At 41.4% G+C, this 26260-nt stretch overlaps 1 protein-coding gene across 1 annotated transcript; it reads left to right on the top strand.

Annotated features, from left to right (window-relative positions):
- Positions 1-21116: 21116 nt before the first annotated feature.
- LOC106595621 (chitin synthase chs-1) lies at positions 21117-25945 on the top strand. The gene is made up of 10 exons (XM_045693686.1): positions 21117-21614; positions 21733-22085; positions 22376-22534; positions 23270-23444; positions 23630-23731; positions 23840-23981; positions 24413-24613; positions 24710-24994; positions 25143-25322; positions 25497-25945. The coding sequence occupies exons 1-10, from the start codon at positions 21117-21119 to the stop codon at positions 25943-25945; spliced, it is 2544 nt and encodes an 847-aa protein (XP_045549642.1).
- The last annotated feature ends 315 nt before the right edge of the window (positions 25946-26260 follow it).

The raw sequence follows: 26260 nt of genomic DNA, 5'->3' as shown, positions 1-26260 counted from the left end.
AAAGGAACTGAACCGAAAAGGAATGAAAGCATAAACAAAACAAAAATATACAAAATATAGTTCACACAAAAAAAATCATCTAATTGGACTGTATTCTATATACGTCCAATGTTCTGGCAAAATGATTATCATGGCATTTTCTCTAATGCCATTTCTAGGGTTTTCCTACTTGGTGTGTTGCTTAGGCGCTATCCTCAGTTGATAACTATATGATAAGTCTACAGCTGTAATGCACTAGTTTTGGGCAGTCTACAGGTATGACCTACGGACTTCTGGGAAGAAAACTGGTGAGTGCTGTAGAGTCAAAGGCCTAGAAGTAAATGTTCAACTTTACTAAGGCTGGTATATTGCTTGGGCCCTTAAGTGGTCCTAGCATAAATCCTAATTGGATGTTCCGTTGTGCATGTGCGTTTATGCTTACACAAGCGTGCATGTCAAGGGAAGAAAACCAAGTATCCGGGCAGATTCCAACTTGTTCAGAATGAGTCTGACGTAGTCAGGTAATTTTCAGGTCAATGCCTGGAGGTCAGTCAGAATTGGTGTCAAGGGAGTCTGTAGTAGTTTTCTACAAGTCACTGTCTTCCACTATTGTAGTGGCGATAGGTATGAAGTCTATTTCATAGCTATGTTATCCACGGAGGAGCTAACCTCACGACGGAAGTACTCTTTAAGTATTGGACCAGTCATACGTGGTGTGATCATGGTTCATGACTTCTAATAATTTTACTCCTGAATGGAGGGTCCTATTTATTAGTGACATGTGTGTTAACCATTGGAAGAGGGCACTGGAGATTCCCCTCCACGTGTTGCACTCTGAGTGACTCCTATGTCGCTGTTGTCAATGGTAATTTGATTTGTTAAGTCTCTAACCTTCTTACTGATTGTAGCTGGTATTGGTACTGGTACTCAAGGGGACCAGTTATCCTACCGATTTATTCTGAAATATTATCTACCGGAACACATGATTGGAGCATTTTACTAGTTGTATTGTAGTTGAACCTACGCATGGCAAAAAATGATTATTGATGCCATTAGTTTTGGAGGTGGCCAAGTCCACTGGACTTCCTTTACGACCAGTGTGGTACACCTCAGTACTATCTTAGATGTCTTCTAAGATAATCCCCGTCTAGGGGCCTGTCTGCTCCTCACTGTTCTCATAGGAGAGTTTACAACTAGATTTGATTTATGCTCTGGCGGCCTCGTACGGTGTTGTCCGTAGTCTCGACCCCCCCACCGGCCTCGATGAGGCTCATCATGGGTCTGGGCTACTATTCCCCCCCTTTGTGCCTCGGGACCCCCCCACCAGCGGGTGGTGTTGGTGTCCGATGCGCAAATGAAAAGGTCGGACCCTATGTACGAGTTGTCAGCGGCCGCGTTTTTATGAGAGTGGCTGTAACCTTTCAACCAAATCTCCTGGTGTTTGTGCTTCAAAACGCTCAGTGGCTGTCGAGGCATGTCAGTCACCACCGCGTCCGCGTGTGGCAACCTCTTCATTACCTGTGAACTGAGACAAGGATATCGGTCTGTGATATCGCAAAGTGTTTCACAAGTGGGAGTCATCGGGTCAGTTGCTGGACTGACGCCATTAGTGTCATTGTAAGGGGTGACAGTCCCCAACAAAGCGGAAGGTGTATCATCGGAAGCAGAGTATACTCTGCGCATCAATGTTTTTCTTGCTGGGACGGCCGCAGTGCTTGTGGAAGTGTCCAAAGGGAAAGAAAAGTTCATCTCAACTACCGTATTACATGACTGCAAGGAGGAGTGAAGTTGCTTATTCACAGAGACAGCTGGCTCGAAATCATGAAAAGAATGGTCAATCAGGTTGGCTGATGGAATGTGTCGAGATATCGTACTATCTCCGTGGATCGGATTTTGTACCAAGAGGTTTCTAAACGTCTTTTCCTCAAGGGGTGCTTTCGACAGATACCCCTCGTGAAGGACTGCGTTGCAGCTAGCGTTAGGGGGAGACGGTGTGGTCAGTGGAGAAGGCACTGTGGCTACCTGGTTGGTTTTCCAATCCATCAATGGGAGTAACCGATCCATCAAGTCTGCGCCAAGTAGCAGGGTTACAGTTTCGAGGCTGGTAACATACACAGGGTGAACGAGCGATACGTCCTGGAAGTGTAGTTTCAGCATGACTCTCAATGTGAGAGGCGAGGTAGTCTGAGTGACCCCTCGAAGTTTAGTGTCGCATCGTTCCACTTTTAACCAACGTTTAGTTGGTTTCAAAGCCCTTTTGAGATCATCAAACAATGTTTGAGAGATGAGTGATATTGTCGCACCCGAATCAATTAGCGCATGACAAGCTAAGCAGTCCTCCAGGACTGTTTCCAGGTATGGCCGTTTAGATTCGTGGTTAGTGGACATATTCCCCACAAAGTGGAGTGGTCGTTCGCAACGACGTGATGTGCCATGTCTGTTCAAGATGGAAGCAGATTGACTTTTCTGATTTTGAGTGGGCTTGGCTTTAACGAAGCGTTTGACCTTTTTCTTCGCAACTTTTGTATCAGAGTCTATAGACAGAGCCCGGGGGCTTGTTTCTTGATCAAGCGGGCCCTGGATAGGGTCTTGAATGAGAGCGGGAGAAATTTGAACTTTAACGTCCATGCTATGGGTGTTAATTCCTGCGGACCTGGTGTCCGGTAATTCCCCGTCTAGTCCTTGTGACTTATCTATTACCCTGTTCTCAAATTGTTCTCGCTTAAGTTCTTCCCGTAGTGGGACTTCTGGAGAACATTGGTCTACGTTTTGGTCGTCCTTCAACCCTTTGTTACCCTTGTGCTCTGACACTTTTTGTGGGTTGGGTGCAGGAACGTAGCGAACGGGTCGATTGTAGCGGTAGTCATGTTGATGGCTACGTACTTTACAGTTATTTCGACCGCGGAGGTTATTGGAATCATGGTTTCGTGGTAGAAACTGTTGTTGTGCGTCATCTCTAGACGCTCCAATACCTGATAATGCACCCTCTAACTGGAGTGAGTGCTCCTGGTTAAACTTCAAAACTGAGTGGTCAGGGCTCTTAGCGTTGTGAACTTTTGATGCCTCAAAAGCTGTGCTTGCAAGCTCTCTGAGTTGTAAGATAGGCAAGCCAACGTGGGCTGCAGGGCCCAAGTAGGTAATGAAGGTGGGATACATGTTCGACAGAAACATTTGTTTGAATGGTAACAGCTCTTCCATTCCTGTTTCTGTGAGTAGGCCAAAGTAAGCTGAACGAAGCCTATGATAGAAAGCTTGTGGGTGTTCGTTCCGAGCTTGTTTGACGGTGTTAGCCAGTGAGCTATCGTGTTTGCGAGTCGCAGAACCACTGAATTCTAATTTCAAAGCTGTGGCAAGTTTAGCATAGTCATTTAGCACGTGTTGCTGTTGTAGACGAATGAACCTCGTCACGTGTCTATTCGACGTTCGCTTCAACAGGTAAACCCTGTCAGAACCCGTAGCGTTCGGGTAGCCACCCAACGCGTCCTCTATGTCAGCTAGGAACGTCTCAGTATCGTTTGGCTGACCTGGAACGGGGTCAAAGGTGGGGAAATTCTTGACGAGTTTGTCAAGGTATTCTGCGCCAAGCGGGCGGAGAGGGTTGGCTTCATCCTGTGGAGAAATTGGGGCCGAAAGGCCAAGAGAAGAAGCCAAGCCTTGTTGTTGTTGGCCAAGAGGCGCCATATTACTCAGTGCCGAAGGGCCAAGAGGAGAAGACTGAGGGACACATGAGGGAGGCAAGGTCTGAAACCTATTGTCTTCACTCCTGTGAGTACAGGGCTCCGGTTGCTTGGATGGGAAGTCGCGCTGTAGAGCGTGACCATTCTGGATTTCCTCCAGATGGTACCTAAGGGTGGAATTCTGCTGCATTGCAGAGTCCACTTGAGCGCTTAGAGTACTGATTTTGGACACGTGAGTGTCACACCTGCTCCTTTCGATCTCAAACTTATCTGTCATGGTTTGCAGATAGAGGTCTTGAGTACGGAGCGAGAGATTCAGTGATGAGATTTCCTCTGCTTGCTTAGAAATCAATATTTCCAACCTCATCACCTGAGTTCTCTCATCATTCATTTGGTCAGCGACTTCAATAAGTTCTGCTGATTTATCATCCAACTTTGTCATTGTGTTCATTAACTGATCGTCTTTGGTCTGCAGCGCTTTGAGGAGCACCGTGTTATTTTGAGTAACATTCAACAAAACAGCATGCATGTTGTCAAGTTGAGCGCTCCTGTTTGTAGATAACTCTTCAGATTTATCTAGTTTGGCGTGGACATCATCGTATTTAGTTTTGGCTCAATCGAGTTGTTCCTGTAGCATATGATTTTGTTCCTGTAGAAAACGATTTTGTTGAAGAGCTTGTGCTTGTTCATCGTCATACGTTTTTGCAATTACATTTAATTGTTCAGTTTTCGAACGCAGTTCCATAGCTAGCAGAATTTTTCCCTTTTCTGCATTTGTGATTGGTTTCCCGGTTCTCTCCACCTGTCCCTTTATGTCTACCATTACCTGCTCGTGCTTCAGCTGTGCACTGCGGTATTGGACAGATGGCAATCTCGGATGGCAAGACATCAGAGCTAGACTGGAGAGAACCTTTACGAGGCCTGCGCCCGATGGTTGATTTTGGAAAACATTGTTGTCTGTTTTTCCACTAATGGCATAATTAGGGTTGTTATCGCTGCTGAGGTCAGAGATCAATCCATTTACGGGTGGAGGTTCACTAATTAGCGGGCGAGTGGGAACCACCCCCTCTGATAGCTTGCACATTATTAGAACATTTGAAAGGAAAAATTGTTTTTCCTAATTTTCCAAAATTTGGTTTTGGAATGTGGAAAACTGCAAAGACGATTTTAATCTATTTATAGACGTTAATGAACCATCAGTACTGTACAGTACTGTGGAAGTTGGACGTGAATTAATTTGCAAAAGCAAATTGAATTAATCAATGCCAATGATTAGTCCTACCTGGGTAGGCTATCTGGGTATTAAACTTGAATTACCTGAGAGGTTGCTTCATCCAGGTTAATATGCAAAGTTTAAGTTGTCTCATTTAATTGGAAGAACCTAGAAAGGTATGTTCGACAATTTAACTAAATAAATTGAATGAGACGATAATCCATACAATCTCCATTGATTGGATATCATAAGTGTAAACCGTAGTTCAAATGTTGGGACCCTTCACCACTAGGGTACGCACCTCCCTGGGGCTGAACGTCCGTAAAGGGGTTTTACTGACTGTGCCTTGCTAAAGCAGATTTTACTGATTAATCTATTTATGATATATCAAACCTGTATAGGCTATCTGGGAATTAACTTTCAATTAACCTGAGAGCATTGCTTCATCTAAGTTAAGTTTGGAAAAAGTTGATCATGTCTCATTGTAGACGCCCAATCAATTTTGGATATTATTTGAAAGATCCACTTGAAAAGGTAAATCTGGCAATTTCACTTGTTAGTTAAATTGAATGAGACGTGCTCCACGTTTGAATTTCCCCTAGAGATGTACTGGCAATTCTTCACCACCAGGGTGCAGAATGCTGAAATTTAAACGGAAGTACAAAGGTCGGACTTCCGTCGCGCTAGCGGAGAAATTTTAAACGTGTTACGGTGGAGGGTAAAATGTTCCCTCTCTGTTAGCTTACCCGTAATGCTAAGCTATTGCTACTTGGTTCAGGAGTATCCTTCCAAGCACCAAAATAGGATCCTTTCCCTTATGGAAAGGGTGGGTTTTCTAGTGACGTCTCACCTTAACCCCATTCAGCATATTCTGCTAGCTTTTATGTTGACCGGAGCGACACGGTACTTAACTACAAATACGCATACGGTCTGCCCACAGTATTAGTGCGGTAGGCAAATTATTCGGCTCGGTTCCCGGACAGTTAACCTCTAATTTCTAACCTTACTCTAGAAGTTAATATTTACCGACAGAAATAGTACCGTTTGGCCTAACGGACTAAATCTGGAATTTAATCCTCACTGCTATCGACATAAGACCGGAGCTATTCTAAATAGCTTCTCTCAATGGAAAATACACAATCACTTTGTTTACATAGCAGGCTGTTTGTACAATTCTGTTTGCACAATTGATATATAGAATTTCACAGCAAAGTCCAATTCTATCTTAGATTCCTCGCACGGGGGCTCCAAATGTATTATCAAATTGAACCAACGTGCGTTTTAGTTTGAGTCCTCACACGGGGCTCCAAATGTCGTGTCTTTGGGGGTACCATTAAACGGAAGATATGTTTATCAATTAGCTCCCTGTAATTATTATCACGCGATTAAACTGATTAATCGTTTACTTGTAATTAACTAGGAGGTCGGGGCACCAAGGAGAATATTCAGATTACAAAGCTATAATTTTCCTAATATAACTTTCCTGTACTATAATATTCTATTCTATTATAGTATAGGTCGATTATCTTCTAAGTTTAAATGGGGTATTTACCTCTAGTCCAGTCTCATTCCAAAACGTCGTAAATTGTTGTATCTGCACGAACCCAGTCTTTACTAAAATCATCCATACATCAAATTGTCTTAATATCATTTATTTACTACACTAAGTAATTAACAGAAAAACATACAAACAGTAATTATCGTCAACAAAGGATTGGTATGGGAATGTGCCCTTGTGGGCTAAACAGGCTGGTCGGCCTGTTGAACAATGGGTCATAAATGGTCAGCTGAGAAGTTTACACAGAGTTCATTAACAATTGACAATTGAAGGCTCACTCATTCGGGAACAATTGCAATCAATATATATATTTACGCTCAGTGTGTCGTTCTCATTCTTGTTGGAGAGTAGTTCTGTTGGGGAGTTTTGTCCGTGTTCTCTCTCTCTCTCTCTCGGTTAGAATGGATCTTTCAGAGCGACATTCATTAATGTCGTCATAGAATGGTGGTTTCGTTGGTCTTCGCGTTCGATGATATAATTTACTTAGCTGCAGACTAATAATTAATATCAAAGACTTGTTCTTATTCTGTCGGTATCAATAGTCTAAAAGTTAACCACGTGGTATGGTTCACTTTCAGTAGAGGACTTGGATGGTCAAACCTCTGGCCCTAGAGTGTAGGCCTGGTCTGGAGAAATGTAAATCAGGGAGTGTTTTATAGTGCCCATCGAACAGGCTGGTCAAATGACGCCTGGTCCTGTATATGTCCCTGGGGCGTGCCTATGACTGAGTTAGATTTGCTTACAGAAATACAATTCTATCACATTACATCAGTACATAGCATCTCAATGTCTTACAAAAGCTTTATCCTTATCAATACATTCCATACACCCATATGAGGCAAGTCTTAAACTGAGTCTATTATATAAACAGTTTTATGGTAATATGGCTATATTGTCTCTTCTGAGTATCACAAAATGGTACCAGTGGATCAGTTCGTAGCTGGATTCTTCAATTCTATGAGTTGGAAGAATTTCCTTTGTCTCTCTATGAAACATGGGGTAGGAGATTCTCCTCAGAGGGTTTTTTACAACCCTGGGGTGGGGGGAAGGTAGATTGGGTGATGGTACAAAGGGGAGGGGTCAACTGTCCTTCCTGTACCCAAAGAGGCCAACGTCATGACACCTCAGCATCACTGATAAGCTTTCACTTATTTGACCCTCTTTCCTAATGATCAATATTTTGGCCTCAATCACTCTGCCTCCCTTCACATTCTCTTTAATATCATCTGTGGACATAGATATGGGGACCCCAGTGATCACCAATGGTGTTTCATGATTGTCAGTTGACAAATTGCAACCAACTGACAGGTACATACACTGCCAAGTCCTGGAGTGTGAGGCAGGTCACAGCTTCTCTGTACAACTGTATTCTCTTAACTGGCCCCGAATTTCTAATAAAATAAAATAATTCTCTTTACCCCTGCCCAAAATACCACCCACTCCCCATTCCCATTCAACCTCTCTGACCTTATCAAACAACCTCTCCCTTTCCACATCATACATTTCACAAAATAATAATACATGTTCCATCTGTATACGCTGCAAGACAAGAATTAAACTGATGACTAATATATTGATTCACTATAGTTCCTACTTTCTCTTCTTCACACCAGTTTATTTTCTTCTATCAGGCTCAGATCAACATGTGATCTTATAAAACCACGGTGGCACATTTCCTATTGCCACAGCTGGCCCTTTAACAAAATCTCTGAGTCCATATTCATCAACCCTTTTTCCAATCTTTGGGCCAAAACCCCTCTTTTGATATTGTTCCTATTCCCAGCAGTCTTCCATTACTGTCAGTGTAGGATGATCTACCATACTACCCTTCAGTCTTGCCCAGTATGCCAGGGCTAGTTTAACTCTTCTAAGGGATAGTGGCATTTCCCCCACTATCTACTTGTAAAGCCTCAGCCAGTGTAGTTTTAAATGCACCATCGCACATCATGAGTGCCCTCACTTGCATCCTATCAAGAGGCAACAGCGATGTAAAAGCTGCAGAACCATACACAAAGCACCCATAATCTATGGACGATCTCATCAAAGTACAATAAACACTCAGGTAATCTTTACTATCTGCCTATCCTCAATCATGACCAACTATTGTCCTCATAAGATTCAATACTTCCTTACGTTTAGTCTCAATACATGTATGTAAGTCTCCATGTAAGCTTTTCATCAAACCATAGCCCCAAATACTTAAATTCTCTAACCCTTTCCATTCGTTCTCCATATAATAGAATGCTGACATCTTCCTTTATCTTTCAGTACTGACTTTGACTAATGCATCAAGGGTAGTCCTTCCTTTTCTGAATCCACTCTGTTATGGACTTAATAGACCCCTATATTCCAGATAATACATCAATCTGCCTACAATCAACTTTTCCATGAATTTACAGAGATTTGATGTAAGTGCAAAAGGTCTATAACTAGCAGGACTGGATGGATCTTTACCAGGCTTCACAAAATGAAAAACCACAGCACGTTTCCATCCTGATGGTAGCACTCTTGTCCTCCATATTTTGTTAAATAAACTCAAAATCTTCCCCAAAAACTTCTGTAGGCAGATGTTTAAACATAATGTAGCATAATCTATCCTCACCTGGAGCAGTACAACCACACCCCTCCAAAGCCCTCGTTATTTCAAACATGGTTAATCCAGCATCCAGTGACTCTACTGAATCACACGTTTTACGGTATACACCTTCATGCATTCTTAGCTTTTCTTCCTTACGTCTTTTAAATTCATCACTTAGATTGTCCACTTTATGCACTGCTACGAAAGCTCTTCCTAGAGCTTCTGCTTTTTCTTAGTTTGAAACAGCCATAACATCTTCCTCTGCTAACACAGGTATCTGTACTGTCTTTCCTTTCCCCATCATCCTCTTTAACATCTTCCACACATCCCCCCAGTTGTGTTTTCTTTCCTATAGAAGAACAGAATTTCCGCCATGCACATTTCTTTCCGTTCTTAATGACTTTCCTAGCCAATGCTCACTTTCTCTGAAAAACTATCATGCTGTCAAATTATTGAAATAACTCCCTCACCCTGGACCCTTCTGTATGTACAAGACTGTGTCTCTGGTCTGATCCCAAACCAATTCCATGCCACTATCCATAGGACCTTGTTGACATGTGTTGGAATTGTTGTTATTTTGTGTTTTCTTGACTTTTCATTAAACAATTAAGATTCTCTCACAAAGTTTCAAACTATCTTTTACATGGTACCATTTTCTAATCAGTTAATTGATGCAAAAGAAGATGGAAAAATACAAGCAATCCAATACTTGAGTAGCCTGAAATCCAACCTAGGCTAGATATTGTGGGGAAAATGAACAATTGATTACAAACCATATAAGACACAGGCTACGTGTGGCCATATTCTTAACCTGAGTGCTATTTTAGACAAATATAAACTGATATTTGATGCTTTATCTGTCATGCGGAGTGGAACAGGTGAACCCAAGAGCAGTCTCAGACGAGGAGACTGGGATGAGGTAACCGAGGTATTTATTGAAACACTGGGGGGAGATTGAGTGCAGGCCAGGGGAAGCTCGGGCGGGATGCTGGAAACCAGGTGCGAAAGCTGAGGCTGGAGCGAGAGGTGTGAGGACAGGGTAAGCAGGTCTGGAGGGGAATCCAAGAGAGCGTAGAGTGTGGAATCCAGGACTGACGAGATGTCGGACTGGAGACAGGGACCAGAGTCAGAGCGGGCAGAACTATAGCGGAGAGGAAAACAGCGTTATTAGGGGAAACAGGCACGATAGGACAACAGGAACAAACGGCTAGAAACATGGACTGACTGAGCAGAGATTACAATCTGGCAGTGTGGAAGTGGCAGGACTGAGTATTTGTAGAGGTCTTGATTATGGAACAGGTTGCAGCTGGTGGGGATGTGCTCTGACTCCAGCACACCTGTCTCCGACCACACACACACACACACACACACACACACACACACACACACAAAGAGAGGGAGAGACCGCTGGGAAGTGGCGGCAAGTCAAGGAGACACTGGATGAGCATTAGAGGGCGTGGCAGGAGCAGATGTGACATTATGAAAGTATACAGCCTAATATTTCCAAAACCGTATAGCAATCGAGAATCAATTCACTCTTAGATGGAGCCTTGGACTTCTTTGGCTGCTTCAGCCAGTTCGCCTCTGGAGTTCATCTAGGGCTTGTCACACTGCTGCATACCTTAGAGGTGAGCATGCCAATAATTTATTTGTAACTAATGGGGATGTAATGTCATGCCATGGGAGGGTTTCTGGGGGAAATCCTTACCTCTCTTTATTTCCTTATTATTTATCACTGCTACCTTTTGATGCGGGTGGGTATAGTAGTAATAAAAATAACTTTATTAGACAATGGAGTGATTTCTTACTGAGATAGGTGTATATAACGAGTTACAGTAATCTAGGCGTGAGGAAATAAAAACATGTAAACTCAGCAAAAAAAGAAAAGTCCTCATACTGTCAACTGCGTTTATTTTCAGCAAACTTAACATGTGCAAATATTTGTATGAACATAACAAGATTCAGCAACTGAGACATAATCTGAACAAGTTCCACAGACATGTGAAATGGAATAATGCGTCCCTGAACACAGGGGGGATCAAAATCAAAAGTAACAGTCAGTATCTGGTGTGGCCACCAGCTGCATCCTCCTCATGGACTGCACCAGATTTGCCAGTTCTTGCTGTGAGATGTTACCCCACTCTTCCACCAAGGCACCTGCAAGTTCCCGGGCATTTCGGGGGGGAATGGCCCTAGCCCTCACCCTCCGATCCAACAGGTCCCAGACGTGCTCAATGGGATTGAGATCCGGGCTCTTCGCTGGCCATTGCAGAACACTAACATTCCTGTCTTGCAGGAAATCATGTACAGAATGAGCAGTATGGCTGGTTGCATTGTCATGCTAGAGGGTCATGTCAGGATGAGCCTGCAGGAAGGGTACCACATGAGGGAGGAGGATGTCTTCCCTGTAACGCACAGTGTTGAGATTGCCTGCAGTGACAACAAGCTCAGTCCGATGATGCTGTGACACACCGCCTCACACCATGATGGACCCTCCACCTCCAAATCGATCTCGCTCCAGAGTACAGGTCTCGGTGTAACGCTCATTCCTTTGACGATAAACGTGAATCCAACCATCACCCCTGGTGAGACAAAACCGCGACTCGTCAGTGAAGAGCACTTTTTGCAGTCTTGTCTGGTCCAGCGACTGTGGGGTTGTGCCCATAGGTGACGTTGCTGCCGGTGATGTCTGGTGAGGACCTGCCTTACAACAGGCCTACAAGCCCTCAGTCCAGCCTCTCTCAGCCTATTGCGGACAGTCTGAGCACTGGTGAAGGGATTGTGCGTTCCTGGTGTAACTCGGGCAGATGTTGTTGCCGTCCTGTACCTGTCCCGCAGGTGTGATGTTCGGATGTACCGATCCTGTGCAGGTGTTGTTACACGTGGTCTGCCACTGCGAGGACAATTAGCTGTCTGTCCTGTCTCCCTGTAGCGCAGTCTTAGGCGTCTGACAGTACGGACATTGCAATTTATTGCCCTGGCCACATCTGCAGTCCTCATGCCTCCTTGCAGAATGCATAAAGCACTTTTACTCAGATGAGCAGGGACCCTGTGCATCTTTTTTTGGGGTGTTTTCAGAGTCAGTAGAAAGGTTTCTTTAGTGTCCTAAATTTTATAACTGTGACCTTATTTGCATACCGTATGTAAGCTGTTAGTATCTTAACGACCGTTCCACAGGTGCATGTTCATTAATTGTTTATGGTTCATTGAACAAGCATGGGGAACAGTGTTTAAACCTTTTACAATGAAGATCTGTGAAGTTATTTGGACTTTTATGAAATTTCTTTGAAAGACAGGGTCCTGAAAAAGGGACGTGTCTTTTTTGCTGAGTTTAGAAGTTTCTCCAGATCAGTGACTGAGATAAAAGACTTGACTTTAGCTATATTTCTTGGATAATTAAAGCAGGACTGGAAAACCTTTTTTATATGCAGCTTTTGCTCAGGGTCAAAGAAGACAATACGGTTTCTGCTCATAGGCTTTACATTTGTGGAGAAATTACCAAGGTTATCTACAATCTGAGTTTTAGCAAGGTGGGGGCCAAACGCAACAACACCAGATTTTTATCATTGAGCAAAAGAAAATAGTCAGACATCCAACATTTGATGTCAGAAAGACACTTGTGAAGGGCAGCTACGCTAGCTTGGTCACTGGGTCTGATTGGGAAACAGAGCTGTGTTATCCGCATAGCAGTGAACCTGAAAGTTATGATTGCGGATGACGTCACCAAGGTGAAGCATATTAATTGATAACATTTTTGACATGCGTTTTTCTCGATTTTTTGTTGTTATTCTGTCTCTCACTGTTGAAATAAACCTACCATTAAAATGATAGACTGATCATTTCTTTGTCAGTGGGCAAACGTAAAAAATCAGCAGGGGATCAAAAACTTTTTCCCTTACTGTACCATAATGGGGAAACCACAATGTGAACGTTGTTTTCTGCCACATATACACTTCTAGGAATTGTTGATGAGACATTCCACTCATTCCACTCTTCTGTCTTAAGTACTGGGAAACGGACCGCACGTGTCGTTACTCACGCACTAACATTCTACTCAGTGGAATGCTTTGATTGTCAAGGAAGATTATGAGCAGGTATGATGATGATACTGATCAGGGTTCATAGAGAAGCTGCTTCATCTGTTATCAAGAAATACTAATTTGGTTTATTTATCCTAAATCATCCCATTGAGATTAAAAACTCTATTTATGGGAGACGTGACAAGATAGCATCACATCTTTACAATAAGCAATTGTGGTGGTGCACTCCAATGGGTAAAAACTGTGAGGCCATGGAGACATGGTAACTCTTTGAAAAGGGTAGGCTATGACTGTCAGAAAACAGACAAATGACTACCAAACAAACACCAATGCATTTCGGCTGACTTCACCAGGGGGGAAAGGTTTGAATACCTGGTGTAGGCAGATACCAAGCCAAAACATGTTGGTGTTTGTTATCCATGTTGTTTAGATTTCTACTGAAATACCAGGACAATAAAGACTTAATAAATCAACAAGTTGATCCCTCCATTTTCTTCAAGATTGCATTGATATGAAAAATAAGCCCCAGGATAAATTGTTCTACTTGTTTCGATAGACAAATGGTGCCTATCATCCCTTTTGTTTTCAATGTTGGCCATCATCCCTTTTGTTTTAAATGGTGGCTAACCCTACCACTTAACTCCATGCACCTGACTCATATCCTAACCTCACCTAAACCTCTCCCCTCAGTAATTAACAAGGAAGTTGGCAAAGTTCAGCTGAATCTTCCTTCAACCTGATGATATGCACATTTCTACCCACACCCTGACTGCACTATAAATATAAGCCAGGAGGGTTATAATGTACGCATACATACAAACAGCTCAAATACGGATAGGATGAATATAGACAAAGAGCATGTTATCAGGTAATTCACCATAGTACCAATTGTTTTACTCTGCTAAATTGATGCTCTATCTAAATGTAATTTGTGATTTTAAGAAAGTATCAAGTTTAAGTAGGCTAAATTTTGAGTTAAATAATTATTCCATCACCACAGTTAATTTTCAACATTCACTTTTCTCTCTGCCTTTTAGGAGATCTTGGGACGTGGGAAAAGATGTCCCTGTCATCCAGAATGAACAGACATCCCAAAAACTAGTGAAACTTCTGCAATGGCTTTCCTTCTTTATTGTTGCCCTTCTTGTATTTGCTCTTGCCATATTTAGTAAGGTAAGATGTTTTGGTTTAAGGAAGGATATTTGTTTGCATCTACAAAACTATTGGTAAAACTTTACATTTAAGGAGCCTTTAAGAGGATTGCAAAGGATTTAGAAGTAGTTAGAACAGTTAATTATTACATAATATGTAGTTCATATATCATTGAAAACAGTTATACTGTAACTCATAAACACGTAAATTGATTGATTGATTTTATTTGCCAGTAAAAAAATACATTTACACACAGAAAAAGCATTTTAAAACATGACAGTGATACCACAGTGCTTGTTACAAAATGTATTACATACATACTTTAAATAGATACATTACATAGATACAGATATGAAAAGGGTTCAATTGTTCAATCATAGCCAGCTTTTGACATTCTTTTTAAATGAAGTTATGGTCAGAAAAGCTTTATGTTGCTGTGGTAGTTTGTGCCACTCAAAAGCACCAGTATATAAAAAATGTGTTTTTACCTCAGTCATTATCAGTCTCTGGCTCTGGTGTTGAACTGGTGGACATCTCTAATAAAAGTAATTGGATAAGTACCTGGGCGCTGAGTCAGTAATAATTGTGTACCATACCAAGTTGGATTAATACATCCCTTATCTCTACCGACAGCCAGCCAGCCTAGATGATTCAAACGCTTGACCTGCTGATGATGGAATTGTCATTTGGGGTGTTTGTCAACAGTGAGCTGTGATGTGCTAATGCATAACTTTTTGTAAATTATTCATAAACTACGTATTAACTAAATAATAACTGGCTATACTTATAAAGCGGTCTCACAGATATGTCTACACACCACACACACGCACACGGAATCTATCCACCTTATTTTATTTAACCTTTATTTTCACAGGGAAGTCCCCATTGAGACCATGTCTCTTTTGCAGTGGAGCCCTGCTTCACGCAATCTTGTCAGATTACAAAGCTGTGTATTTATTATCTTTGTACATGTTTTTTTAACAACTACTTTGAGTCGTAAATATCAAGTCTTGAAGACTTACCGATATTATCCCAATTTCACATCTCAATTATTTTTTGCAGGGATCCTTTCTGCTCCTGATAACACTGTCAAGTAACGCCACCTATACAGTCCCAGCTGACCAAAAGCCATGCGCCCTCCTCAGTGTCAGCTGTGCTGTGATTGGACCAAGTGTCTTGCTCCTCATTAAAAGCCTGTGGAAAATATTCTTCAAAGACTCAAAGAAACCATCAATGAAGACGATTGTGTGGGTAAGCACCAGGTGTTCAAAAATGACATGATTTATTATTGTTCCCCTAGATGACGTATCAGGGACAGATCTGCTAACTTGTTTTGTCTAGGTGAGCAGTGGGAACGTAGATTGAGCCAGGTTCACGTCATTTAGCTTGGGAATGAGGATTAGATGCTTCAGGGGAGTGGGGCAGCGTAGGAAAATGTTGCTCTTTTAAAGCTAAAGGGATAGTGTGCTGGGTTTTTACCGCTATCTTAATCATTTTCTTACCATGAGAGAAGTTTTGTTTGGCCGTGTGCTTTTGTAAATGGCTTTAGGATTACATTTGTATGTTAAAATACTGATAATTAGTGAAAACACTGTCGTCAATGAAGTTTCATAGTATGTTATGAAAGGGGAACAGCATCGGAGGGATAACATCTCCAGCCCTGTCATAAACAAATGTAAGAGTCTAAGCTGTTTTAAGATGGTCATACCATGGATCATTTAGCTATTTGATTTAGATTTTTAGGACCCCTTTAGGCATAAATATATATATATATATATATAAAAATGATTTGATAAAATATTGAATTTGGCCTTTACTACAATAGCCAATATAAATACATTGAATAACATATTCATAAATGGCAAAAAAAATATTATCACAAGGAACAAGGTTTTGAAGTGTCTGACCTATATCTAGGAGAAACATATAAGCTCCAGTATCTCAAATATCGGGACACCAGGCCTGGTTTTCATAGCTTATTTTGAAAAGGCTTTTGATAAAGTACAACTGGAGTTTATATATAAATGCCTAGAATATTTCAATTTTGGGGAATCTCTTATAAAATGGGTTAAAGTTATGTATAGTAACCCTAGGTGTAAAATAGTAAATAATTACAAATCGTGGCTTAAAAACGAAGGTGTCATTGTACACTGATGACTCATGTTTTCTTTTAAAACCACAATTAGAATCTCTCCACGGCCTCATAGAGGATCTAGATACTTTTGCTATCCTCTCTGGATTAAAACCAAATTATGATAAGTATTGGATCACAAAAAATTCACATTTTACATGACCATGTAGTTTACCAATTAAATGGTCTGACGAGATGTGGACATACTCGGTATACAAATCCCAAAATAAATAAATGATCTCACTCCAATACATTTTTATAGAAAGTTAGCAAAAATAGATAAGATCTTGCTACCATGGAAAGGAAAATACCTGTCTATTTGTGGAAAAATCACCCTGATTAACTCTTTAGTCATATCACAGTTTACCTATTTGCTTATGGTTTTGCCTACACCTAGTGGCCTGCTTTTTAAATTATATGAACAAAAAATATTCCATTTTATTTGGAACAGCAAGCCAGACAAAATTAAAAGGGCCTATTTATATAACGAATATTTCTTCAGAGGGCAGAAATGATTAAATATTAAAGCATTAGACCTCTCACTAAAGACATCAGTCATACAAAAGTTATACTTAAATCCAAACTGGTTTTCTAGTAAATTGGTAGGAATATCTCATTCTATGTTCAAGAATGGTCTTTTTCCCTTTATTCAGATTACACCTGCTCACTTTCGGTTGTTTGAAAAGGAAATAATCTTCAAAATATCGTTATTTTTTAAACAAGCCTTAGAAAGTTGGTTGCAATTTCAGTTTAATCCACCTGAAAAGGCAGAACAAATAATACAACAAATCTTGTGGTTAAACTCAAATATACTAATAATACACTAAATAAAAAAAAAAAGTATAACTTTAGTGAATGATATCATAAATAGGACTGATGGAGTTATGTCACACATGCAGCTAACACAGACATATGGAAATGTCTGCTTGACCCAAAATTACAGCCAATTAATTGCAGCATTACCACAAAAAGTAGAAGGGGAAAAAAGTAAGAAACTTGTATGTCGGCCCTGTATTTACATTTTAGTCATTTAGCAGACGCTCTTATCCAGAGCGACTTACAGTAGTGAATGCATACATTTCATACATTTTTTCTCCATACTGGTCCCCCGTGGGAATCGAACCCACAACCCTGGCGTTGCAAACACCATGCTCTACCAACTGAGCTACACGGGTATTAAAGAACATAAATGGTTAAAGAAAAGTGTGATAAATAAAAACATATACCAATTTAATTTAAGTACCAAAAAACTGACAGCTGTGCCATATAAATTGCAAAATAGTTGGGAAAAGATTTTCGATGTACCCATTCCATGGCACATGTTTTATAAATTGATACGCAAAACAACGCCAGATTCAAAACTTCACATTTTTCAATTTAAATTACTATAGAAAATTCTTGCAAGCAATAGAATGTAATATATATGGGGGATACAATCTTCCCAGCTCTGCAGATTTTGCTGTGAGGAGGCAGAGTCATTAGATCATTTATTTTGGTATTGTCCATATGTAGCTTGTTTTTGGTCATCCCTGTGGCTCAGTTGGTAGAGCATGGTTGTGGGTTCAATTCCCACGGGGGGCCAAAACAAAAAAAAAATGCATGAAATGTATTCACTACTGTAAGTCACTCTGGATAAGAGCATCTGCTAAATGACTAAAATGTAAATGGTCACAGGTCCAGGAATGGCTGAAGAATTGCAACATTTGCCTAGAACTAACGCTGCAGATAGCAGTACTGGGTGATTTGAAAAGCCATAGTCAGTCAATCAATAATATAATAATTATTTTAGATTTTTTTTTTTTTTTTAATTTACAATCTGTAGAAGCTATGAGAATTGAAAGGTTCAGTACTTTTGTGAAGCATCACAGCACAGTTGAAAAATATATGGCAAATAGAAATCCAAAATGGCTGATGATGAGAGATAGATGGGAGGGGTTGAATGGAGCTGAAGGGTGGGACTAATAACAAGATAACCAATGTAAAACATACAGGGTCTGTAAAATGTATATAGGTTCAGAAATTTTGTGAAATAGCACAGTTGCAAATAGAAATCAAACTGGAAGGACATCAGAAATAGAGGAAAGATTAAAAACAAACTAAATAGAACTATTGTAAAATAGATTGTGTCTGTAAAATGTGTATAAGATGTATAAACTGAAGGTAGAAGCATAAGTGTTTATTAGTTTACTCCAATTGGGGGAAGGGTGGTAGGGTTTGTGGGGAATAATAAAGGTATATTCTTTAAAAAGTATGTATATCTATATAGGTATGCGTATGTATATGGATATATATTTACCAAAAAAGTATATGGGGGATTGGAAATGATGCAGACAATTACATTGATGGAAGCAACAATCTTTCCGCAATATTAAGCTGATCCACCCCTTAACAAAAAAAAAAGAAAATTAAAAAAAAGAAAGCTCCAGTACCAGTCAAAGGTTTGGACACACCGACTATGCAAGTGGTTTTCTTTAGTTTTACTATTTCCTACATTGTAGAATAATATTGAAGACATCAAAACTATGAAATAACAAAAAAAGTGTTAAACAAATCAAAACTTATGTTTTATTTTAGATTCTTTAAAGTAGCCTCTCTGCCTTGATGATAGCTTTGCACACTCTTGGCATTCTCTCAATCAGCTTCACCTGGAATGCTTTTCCAACAATCTTGATGGAGTTCCCACATATGCTGAGCACTTGTTGGCTGCTTTTCCACCACTCTGCGGTCCAACTCATCCCAAACCATCTCAATTGGTTTGATGTCCTGTGATTGTAGAGGCCAGGTCATCTGATGCAGCACCATTACTCTCCTTCTTGGTCAAATAGCCCTTAGGCAGCCTGAAGGTGTGTTGGGTCATTTTCCTGTTGAAAAACAAATGATAGACCCACTAAGCACAAACCAGATCGGATGGCGTATTGCTGCAGAAGGCTGTGGTAGCCATGCTGGTGTGCCTTGAATTCTAAATAAATCACAGACTGCCACCAGCAAAGAACCCCCACATCAGTACACCTCCTCCTCCATGCTTCATGGTGGGAACCACACATGCAGAGATCATCCGTTCGCCTACTCTGCGTCTCACAAAGACACGCGGTTGGAACCAAAAATCTTACATTTGGACTCATCACACCAAAGGACAGATTTCCACCAGTTGATTGTCCATTGCTAGTGTTTCTTGGCCTAAGCAAGATTCTTCTTCTTATTGGTGTCCTTTAGTAGTGGTATCTTTGCAGCAATTCGACCATGAAGGCCTGATTCCCACAATCTAATCTGAAAAGTTGATGTTGAGATCTGTCTGTTACTTGAACTCTGTGAAGCATTTATTTGGGCTGCAAGCTGAGGTGCAGTTAACTCTAATGAACTTATCCTCTGCAACAGAGGTAACTCTGAGTCTTCCTTTCCCATGGCGGTCCTCATGAAAGCCAGTTTCATCAAAGCTCTGGATGGTTTTTGCGACTGCACTTGAAAAAGTTTAAAGATCTTGAAATCTTGTCCCAACACAATTGATTGGCTCAAACGCATTAAGAAAGAAAGAAATTCCACAAATTAACAAGGCACACTTGTTAATTGAAATGCATTCCAGGTGACTACCTCACTAAGCTGGTTGTGAGAATGCCAAGATTGTGCAAAGCTGTCATCAAGTCAAAGGGTGGCTGATTTGAAGAATCTCAAATATAAAATATATTTAGATTTGTTCATTTTTGGGGGGTTACTACATGACTCCATGTGTTATTTCCTAGTTTTGATATCTTCACTATTATTCTACAATGTAGAACATTTAAAAAATTAAGAAAAACCCTTGAATGAGTAGGTGTGTCCAAACTTTTGACTGGTACTATATATACAGTTCAAGTTGGAAGTTTACATACACCTTAGCCAAATACATTTAAACTCAGTTTTTCACAATTCCTGACATTTAATCCTAGTAAAAATTCCCTGTCTTAGGTCAGTTAGGATCACCACAATATTTTAAGAATGTGAAATGTCACAATAATAGTAAAGAGAATGATTTATTTCAGCTTTTATTTCATTCATCACATTCCCAGTGGGTCAGAAGTTTACATATACTCAATTAGTATTTGGTAGCATTTCCTTTAAATTGTTTAACTTGGGTCAAATGTTTCAGGTAGCCTTCCACAAGCGTCCCACAATAAGTTGGGTGAATTTTGGCCCATTCCTACTGACAGAGCTGGTGTAACTGAATCAGGTTTGTAGGCCTCCTTGCTCGCACACGCGAGGTGAGGTGTATGTAAACTTCTGACTTCAACTGTATATATTACACATATTTAACCTACTTATTTGGGTAGGCACAAAACTTCCTCCATACTTCCATAAATGTTTTAATCCAGTACCAGTTACCTTCACACGAGTCTCTAGATTTTTGGGATGTCTAATGGTCTGACAAACACAGCTCTAGCTCTGCCACCTTTCACCGCAGATGCGTAAGAGCAATATCGGTGGATGCGGTGGATTGAGACGCATACACAGCAAAAAAACAGAACTGTATCTCTAGTTTAAACTGACAGATTTTTATGGGAATTGTTTTATTATGCTAATTAGATTTCCGCAGGACGTGGACATCGACCTTAGTGGGTTAAGGACAGATCGTTGTATTTCCGGAACAGAATGGGTTATATTATATTAGCTTCCCTCAGAATGTTTTTCATCCTTTAGCATTACATTTGCTTGCATTTAATGATACTATTGTAATTCTGATAATGTACAATATTCCAGGTGCTGTGTGTCGAATTCCTGGTGTCGCTGGGGAAAGCGGTTCTCACCATTGTTACCATGCCATTCTTCGGCATCGTGACCAATGTGATGATGCTGAACAGCATCAGCATCCTGTCCTCCATCTTCCAGGTGGCCGCTCAGTGCATTGCGAGGGAGACGAAGCAATTCATAGTGCCCCCAATCATCTCATTAGTCCTCATAGTGTCAGGCTACGTGCTCTTCATCCTCAGTTACCTGCTGTTGAAGGAAGATAGGGGGATGAATGTCTGGATCGGACTGGCAATAGTGGGGACCATCTTTGTCTCGCTGAACTGGTGGGAGAACTACAGCACCCTCTTCAAAAGCTCCTTCCTGAACAGTATATGCGAAGACATAGCGAGATCCAGGAATGTGGTGAGCATCCTCTCCAGTCTGGTCCGGATTCTTGTCACTGCAGCCGTGGTGGGGGCATACGTCCCTCTGTCTGGCAGAGTCTGGTCATCTGTGACATCAGTTCCAGGGGATGTGGGGTTGGTGATCCTGATCTTGGTGACCATCCTCCGCTCTGTGCCATTGGTTCGTGGTGGTGGCTTGCAAAATGCACGTCATGCGGCGAAGCTTCCTGTTACCCATGTACCTGGCCTCGTTAGGTGTTCTGGCAGCGTTCGTTGCTCCTGTCATTATCTTCTTCCAGAATTCAAGTGACCCCAGAGGTGCTAACTACACCATCACAGAGTACTGCCATGACATCACATATGGCAGGGGCCTAAGCAGCGATACTGTCTGGTTTGAGAGGCTAGTCAGGGACATCACCCATACCCTCTGTCCCCAGGACATGACCGACCTAACAGAAATGGGCCTCTTGGGAGGCTCTGCACTCTGCTGGTTGTTGGGTTGGATTCTGTGCACAATGCACATCTGGTTCCTCCAGCTTCAGCGCATCGAGAGGACACAGAATCTGTTTGTGCGGAGGATGTACGAGGGGGCCTTTCTGGAACAGTCCATGCTGCTCAACACGCGTTTTGAGATTCAGAGGAAGAAAAAATTGTAAGATTATTGCAAATTCTGTGGAGGGTGGGAGACTTTTGTATGAATGTGCATGAGATGGAGTGCCAAATTACGATTGTAACGTTTTCTCCAGCCACAGACAAACTGACCCAGTCACAGTTTACCTGTGTGCAACAATGTGGCATGAGAACAATGACGAAATGATGAAAATGATCATCTCAATGTTCAGGTACAGTCTGACGTTTTTACATGATTGAGAAACGACACAATTGGCAGAGTTAGCAGCTTTTTCACGCAAATGATGTCTTTTTTATTTGTTTCTTTACCAGGCTGGACAAATACAGGCCAAGGAATAACTCCAACGATGATGTGAGCTTCGAGTCTCACATTTACGTTGATGATGCTTTTAAAGACGTGAAAGGTAGTAAAGAACGGCATGTGAACAAATACGCAGAGGACCTGGTGGACGTTATCCGAGTTGTTTACAAGTAAGCAGTGCAACAAATGTTCACAAATGATGATCCAATATGCACAAAATGAACTGCATATATACTTGATGTAATGTTTAATCTGTAAAGAAATGAATACATGGTACGTATGCTATAATATCGATGTGCTAGAAAGAACGAGACATTTATCAAGATTAACTTAAAAAAAGAAACCACATATTCCTCTGAAAACCACCAGGGGATGCTCTACCCACATTCTCCACCATTTGTAACAAATCCCCATCAATGTCATTGTTTGTTGAAGTGTGTGCCTGATTTAAAAAAAAATCTGAAGAACTGGAATGATGGCCAAATTAATGATTTTAATAACTCTTATCAGGAATGTCATTTTTGTCCAAGTAGAAAACAAACTCAGACAGTAGGGAAAAATATGTTTAAAAAAGGGTTAAAAGTTGAGTCTAAAGTAAGCATAAAAACCTAATGGGACTTTCCATGACAATGTCATCAGGGTAATTGTCACTTCAGGGAACGTGCACAGTTGACATCTCCTCTGACAGCAGACAGGTGCTGGGTTGAGGCCTAACGGCATTTGGTGTAGTGAAAAATACCTGCATGTGTCAAAGCAGTGAGTTTGGTCCCTACTGCTGGGGTGCTCAGTGTGCTAATGAAACTCAATCCCAGCACTGCTAAACCAGAGTACACTGCAGATTTAACAGTACGGGTGAGAATAATAATGTACATCAACTTTCCCTCATTTCATCCTTTGAACCTCAGTATCTTCAATGAGGAGGATTCATCCATCTTCAAAGAGAGCCCACCCCTTCCATGCCAGAGGATCCTGCACACCCCTTACGGAGGTCGACTGGAGTACACCCTCCCTAAGGGCAACCTGCTGATGGTGCACTTTAAGGACAAGCTACTGATCCGCCACAAGAAGAGATGGTCTCAGGTGAGACAATGCTGTCAATATACAGTTTACCATGTGTCTGTGAAAGGTCTAACACTATTTCAATTTTGATTGTACTATCACGAAGCTATGATATCATTGAAAGTGATATACTTGAATTAAAGTTGGATGATGAAGTTGAATTAGACATGAAACCACAGACTTAATTAGTTCACTCACTGTTTCAGATTATGTACTTGTACTACATTCTCGGCTGGCGACTCACCAGGAAGTATTTCAAGAAGTTTGATCAGGGTGAAGATGAGAGCGAGCTGAGGGAAAAGATGATGGTAAACAGCATAAACAATAATTTTTTATAATTCTAGCATCATACTTGGATAAATTGTTACATTACTTCTTATAAAGGAAATGGGACTGACACTCTTGTATTCTGTTAGAAAGAGAAGGACAATACCTATCTACTGGCTTTGGATGGGGACACCGACTTCCAGCCCTCTGCTGTAATGCTCCTAATAGATCGACTGAAACGTTATCCACGTGTGGGTGCGGCATGTGGGAGGATTCACCCAACAGGCACAGGTATATAAAGCTTTCGTGTGAATCGTAATAAGGATCAAATGATTGTTAGGGAGTTGTCATATCTGATAGACAGCCACAACTGAACATCGTACCCGGATCATCTTTGTGGTTTAATTGTTTATTGGATGTACTCACCAACCAAGACTATTTAAGTTCAAGTTTGAGTGCAATGGTACCTGCTTTTTCCACTATATGTACCCGGTCCTAAAACAATATTGTATGTGAACACTATAAGTACAGTTAGGGTATAATATACATCATTTATGGCCCCTATTATACAGATATCTACTCAGGTCCTATGATCAAATGGAATAAAATGTGTTTAATGTACATTCATAACACTTTTTACAATATAACACTAGAGATAAAAGGCAAGAATATATCCTATGGTGTGCTATCACACGTCGGATCATTCTGTTATATTGCCCCAGGTCCTATGGTATGGTATCAGAAGTTTGAGTACGCGGTGGGCCACTGGCTTCAGAAGACTGCAGAGCACGTGTTTGGTAGCGTGCTCTGCAGCCCCGGCTGCTTCAGTCTGTTCAGGGGTGCAGCCCTCATGGACGACAACGTCATGAAGAGATACACCACTAAGGCCACGGAGGCTAGCCACTACATACAGTATGATCAAGGTAAATCTTTATTGCTGGACAACACTCATTCGAAGAACACAGCTGCTTGTCTGTGTAGTCCTCTCTCGTCTACAGTTCCTCCCTCTGCTCTCACAGGTGAAGACCGCTGGCTGTGCACTCTCCTTCTGCAGCAGGGCTGGAGGGTGGAGAACAATGCTGCGTCTGACGCCTACACCAACGCCCCCCAGGACTTCAAGGAGTTCTATAACCAGAGGCGGCGCTGGGGGCCCTCCACCATGGCCAACACCATCGATCTGCTGGGCTCAGGGTCTCTGACCTCCCAGAGGAACAGCTCTATCTCCAAACCCTTCATCCTCTACCAGATTCTCAGCATGGCCGCCTCCATTCTAGGCCCGGCTACAATCTGCCTAATGATCTCAGGTATCCACGGCAACCTGTCTGTCAGGGGCCACATACCGCTCTAGCTTTGGGGTAGTTTGTTGTTGGGATGTAACAGGATACAAACATTTTGTAAACTGAAGGAAGATGAATATCGTTCATAATAAATCTGGTCCTTTCTCTTTTTCAGGAAGCTTGTCATTCATCCTAGACATCAATCCCAACGTTGCTTTGGTCCTTGCAACAGTGCCCCCTGTGGTGTACCTGTTGGTCTGCTTCAAGCTGAAATCGGACACACAGATCGCCATAGCAGCTGTCATGAGTCTCTTGTACGCTTTCCTCATGATAGGAACGGCATTGTCCATCATAGGTAAATGATGACACTAGACTTCATCGCCATCAACATAAATTAAAACCTCAAGAATACAAACCTCAGAGTTACGGACTAACCGGTCAACGTAATGGGCAATATCAAACTTGGACATTCATTAAATACAAAACGTCAATTCTTTGTCATTATGTTAACTATCTCTGTTCATCTCAGGTGCTATGGTTGAGCAGCAAACCATTTGGACTCCTAGCGGCCTGTTTATCATAAGCCTGGTGCTGATGAACATCATCACAGCAGCATTCCACCCCAAGGAGTTCCATCTGGTCGTCTACGGCCTCCTCTACTTCATCTCAATCCCCAGTGGCTACCTCCTGCTGACCATCTACTCCATGGTCAACATGAACAATGTGTCCTGGGGCACTCGGGAGACAGGTGTCCAAGTCGCTGCGCCACCAACCAAGGCCATCACACAGCGCATCCTACAGGCCAAGTGCTGCAAGTTTCTCTGCTGGGACAGTGGCAAAGTAGCAGACCAGAATGGTCAGGTGCCAGAAACTGTTGTGTTGGCTAATGAGCCAAAGGTGAACCCTAATCTGATCTCTCAAGACAATAGCAGGTATTTACATTTTGAGTGTCTGGAGTCCTATGGTCAAATGGAATAAAATGTGTTTAATGTACATTCATAACACTTTTTACAATATAACACTAGAGATAAAAGGCAAGAATATATCCTATGGTGTGCTATCACACGTCGGATCATTCTGTGTAAACGCTAAGCATAGTATTTGGATCTGTAGTTTTTTGACAGGTACCACTTTGTGCACCTCAATGATAAGTCCTTATACTCCAAGGCTATATGTGGCATTCCACAAGGATCTTTTTCGGGAGTGTTTCATTATTTGCATATACAATATATTTCTATCTAACGTCTTTAAATCTTTCTCTTAAAGTGTGTATTTTTCATTTTCTCCTATTTT

This window comes from Salmo salar, chromosome ssa14 (assembly GCF_905237065.1).
Source record: "Salmo salar chromosome ssa14, Ssal_v3.1, whole genome shotgun sequence".
NCBI classification, from domain to species: domain Eukaryota; kingdom Metazoa; phylum Chordata; class Actinopteri; order Salmoniformes; family Salmonidae; genus Salmo; species Salmo salar.
Note: the sequence above shows the minus strand (reverse complement) of the source record. Positions and strands in the feature narration are given on the sequence as shown.

Coding starts and splice junctions, on each gene's coding strand:
- LOC106595621 (XM_045693686.1), top strand. CDS start 21,117: ATGCCATTCTTCGGCATCGTGACCAATGTGATGATGCTGAACAGCATC. Junction 22,535..23,269: donor GTTATCCGAGTTGTTTACAA/GTAAGCAGTGCA, acceptor TTTGAACCTCAG/TATCTTCAATGAGGAGGATT. Junction 24,995..25,142: donor AATCTGCCTAATGATCTCAG/GTATCCACGGCA, acceptor TCTCTTTTTCAG/GAAGCTTGTCATTCATCCTA.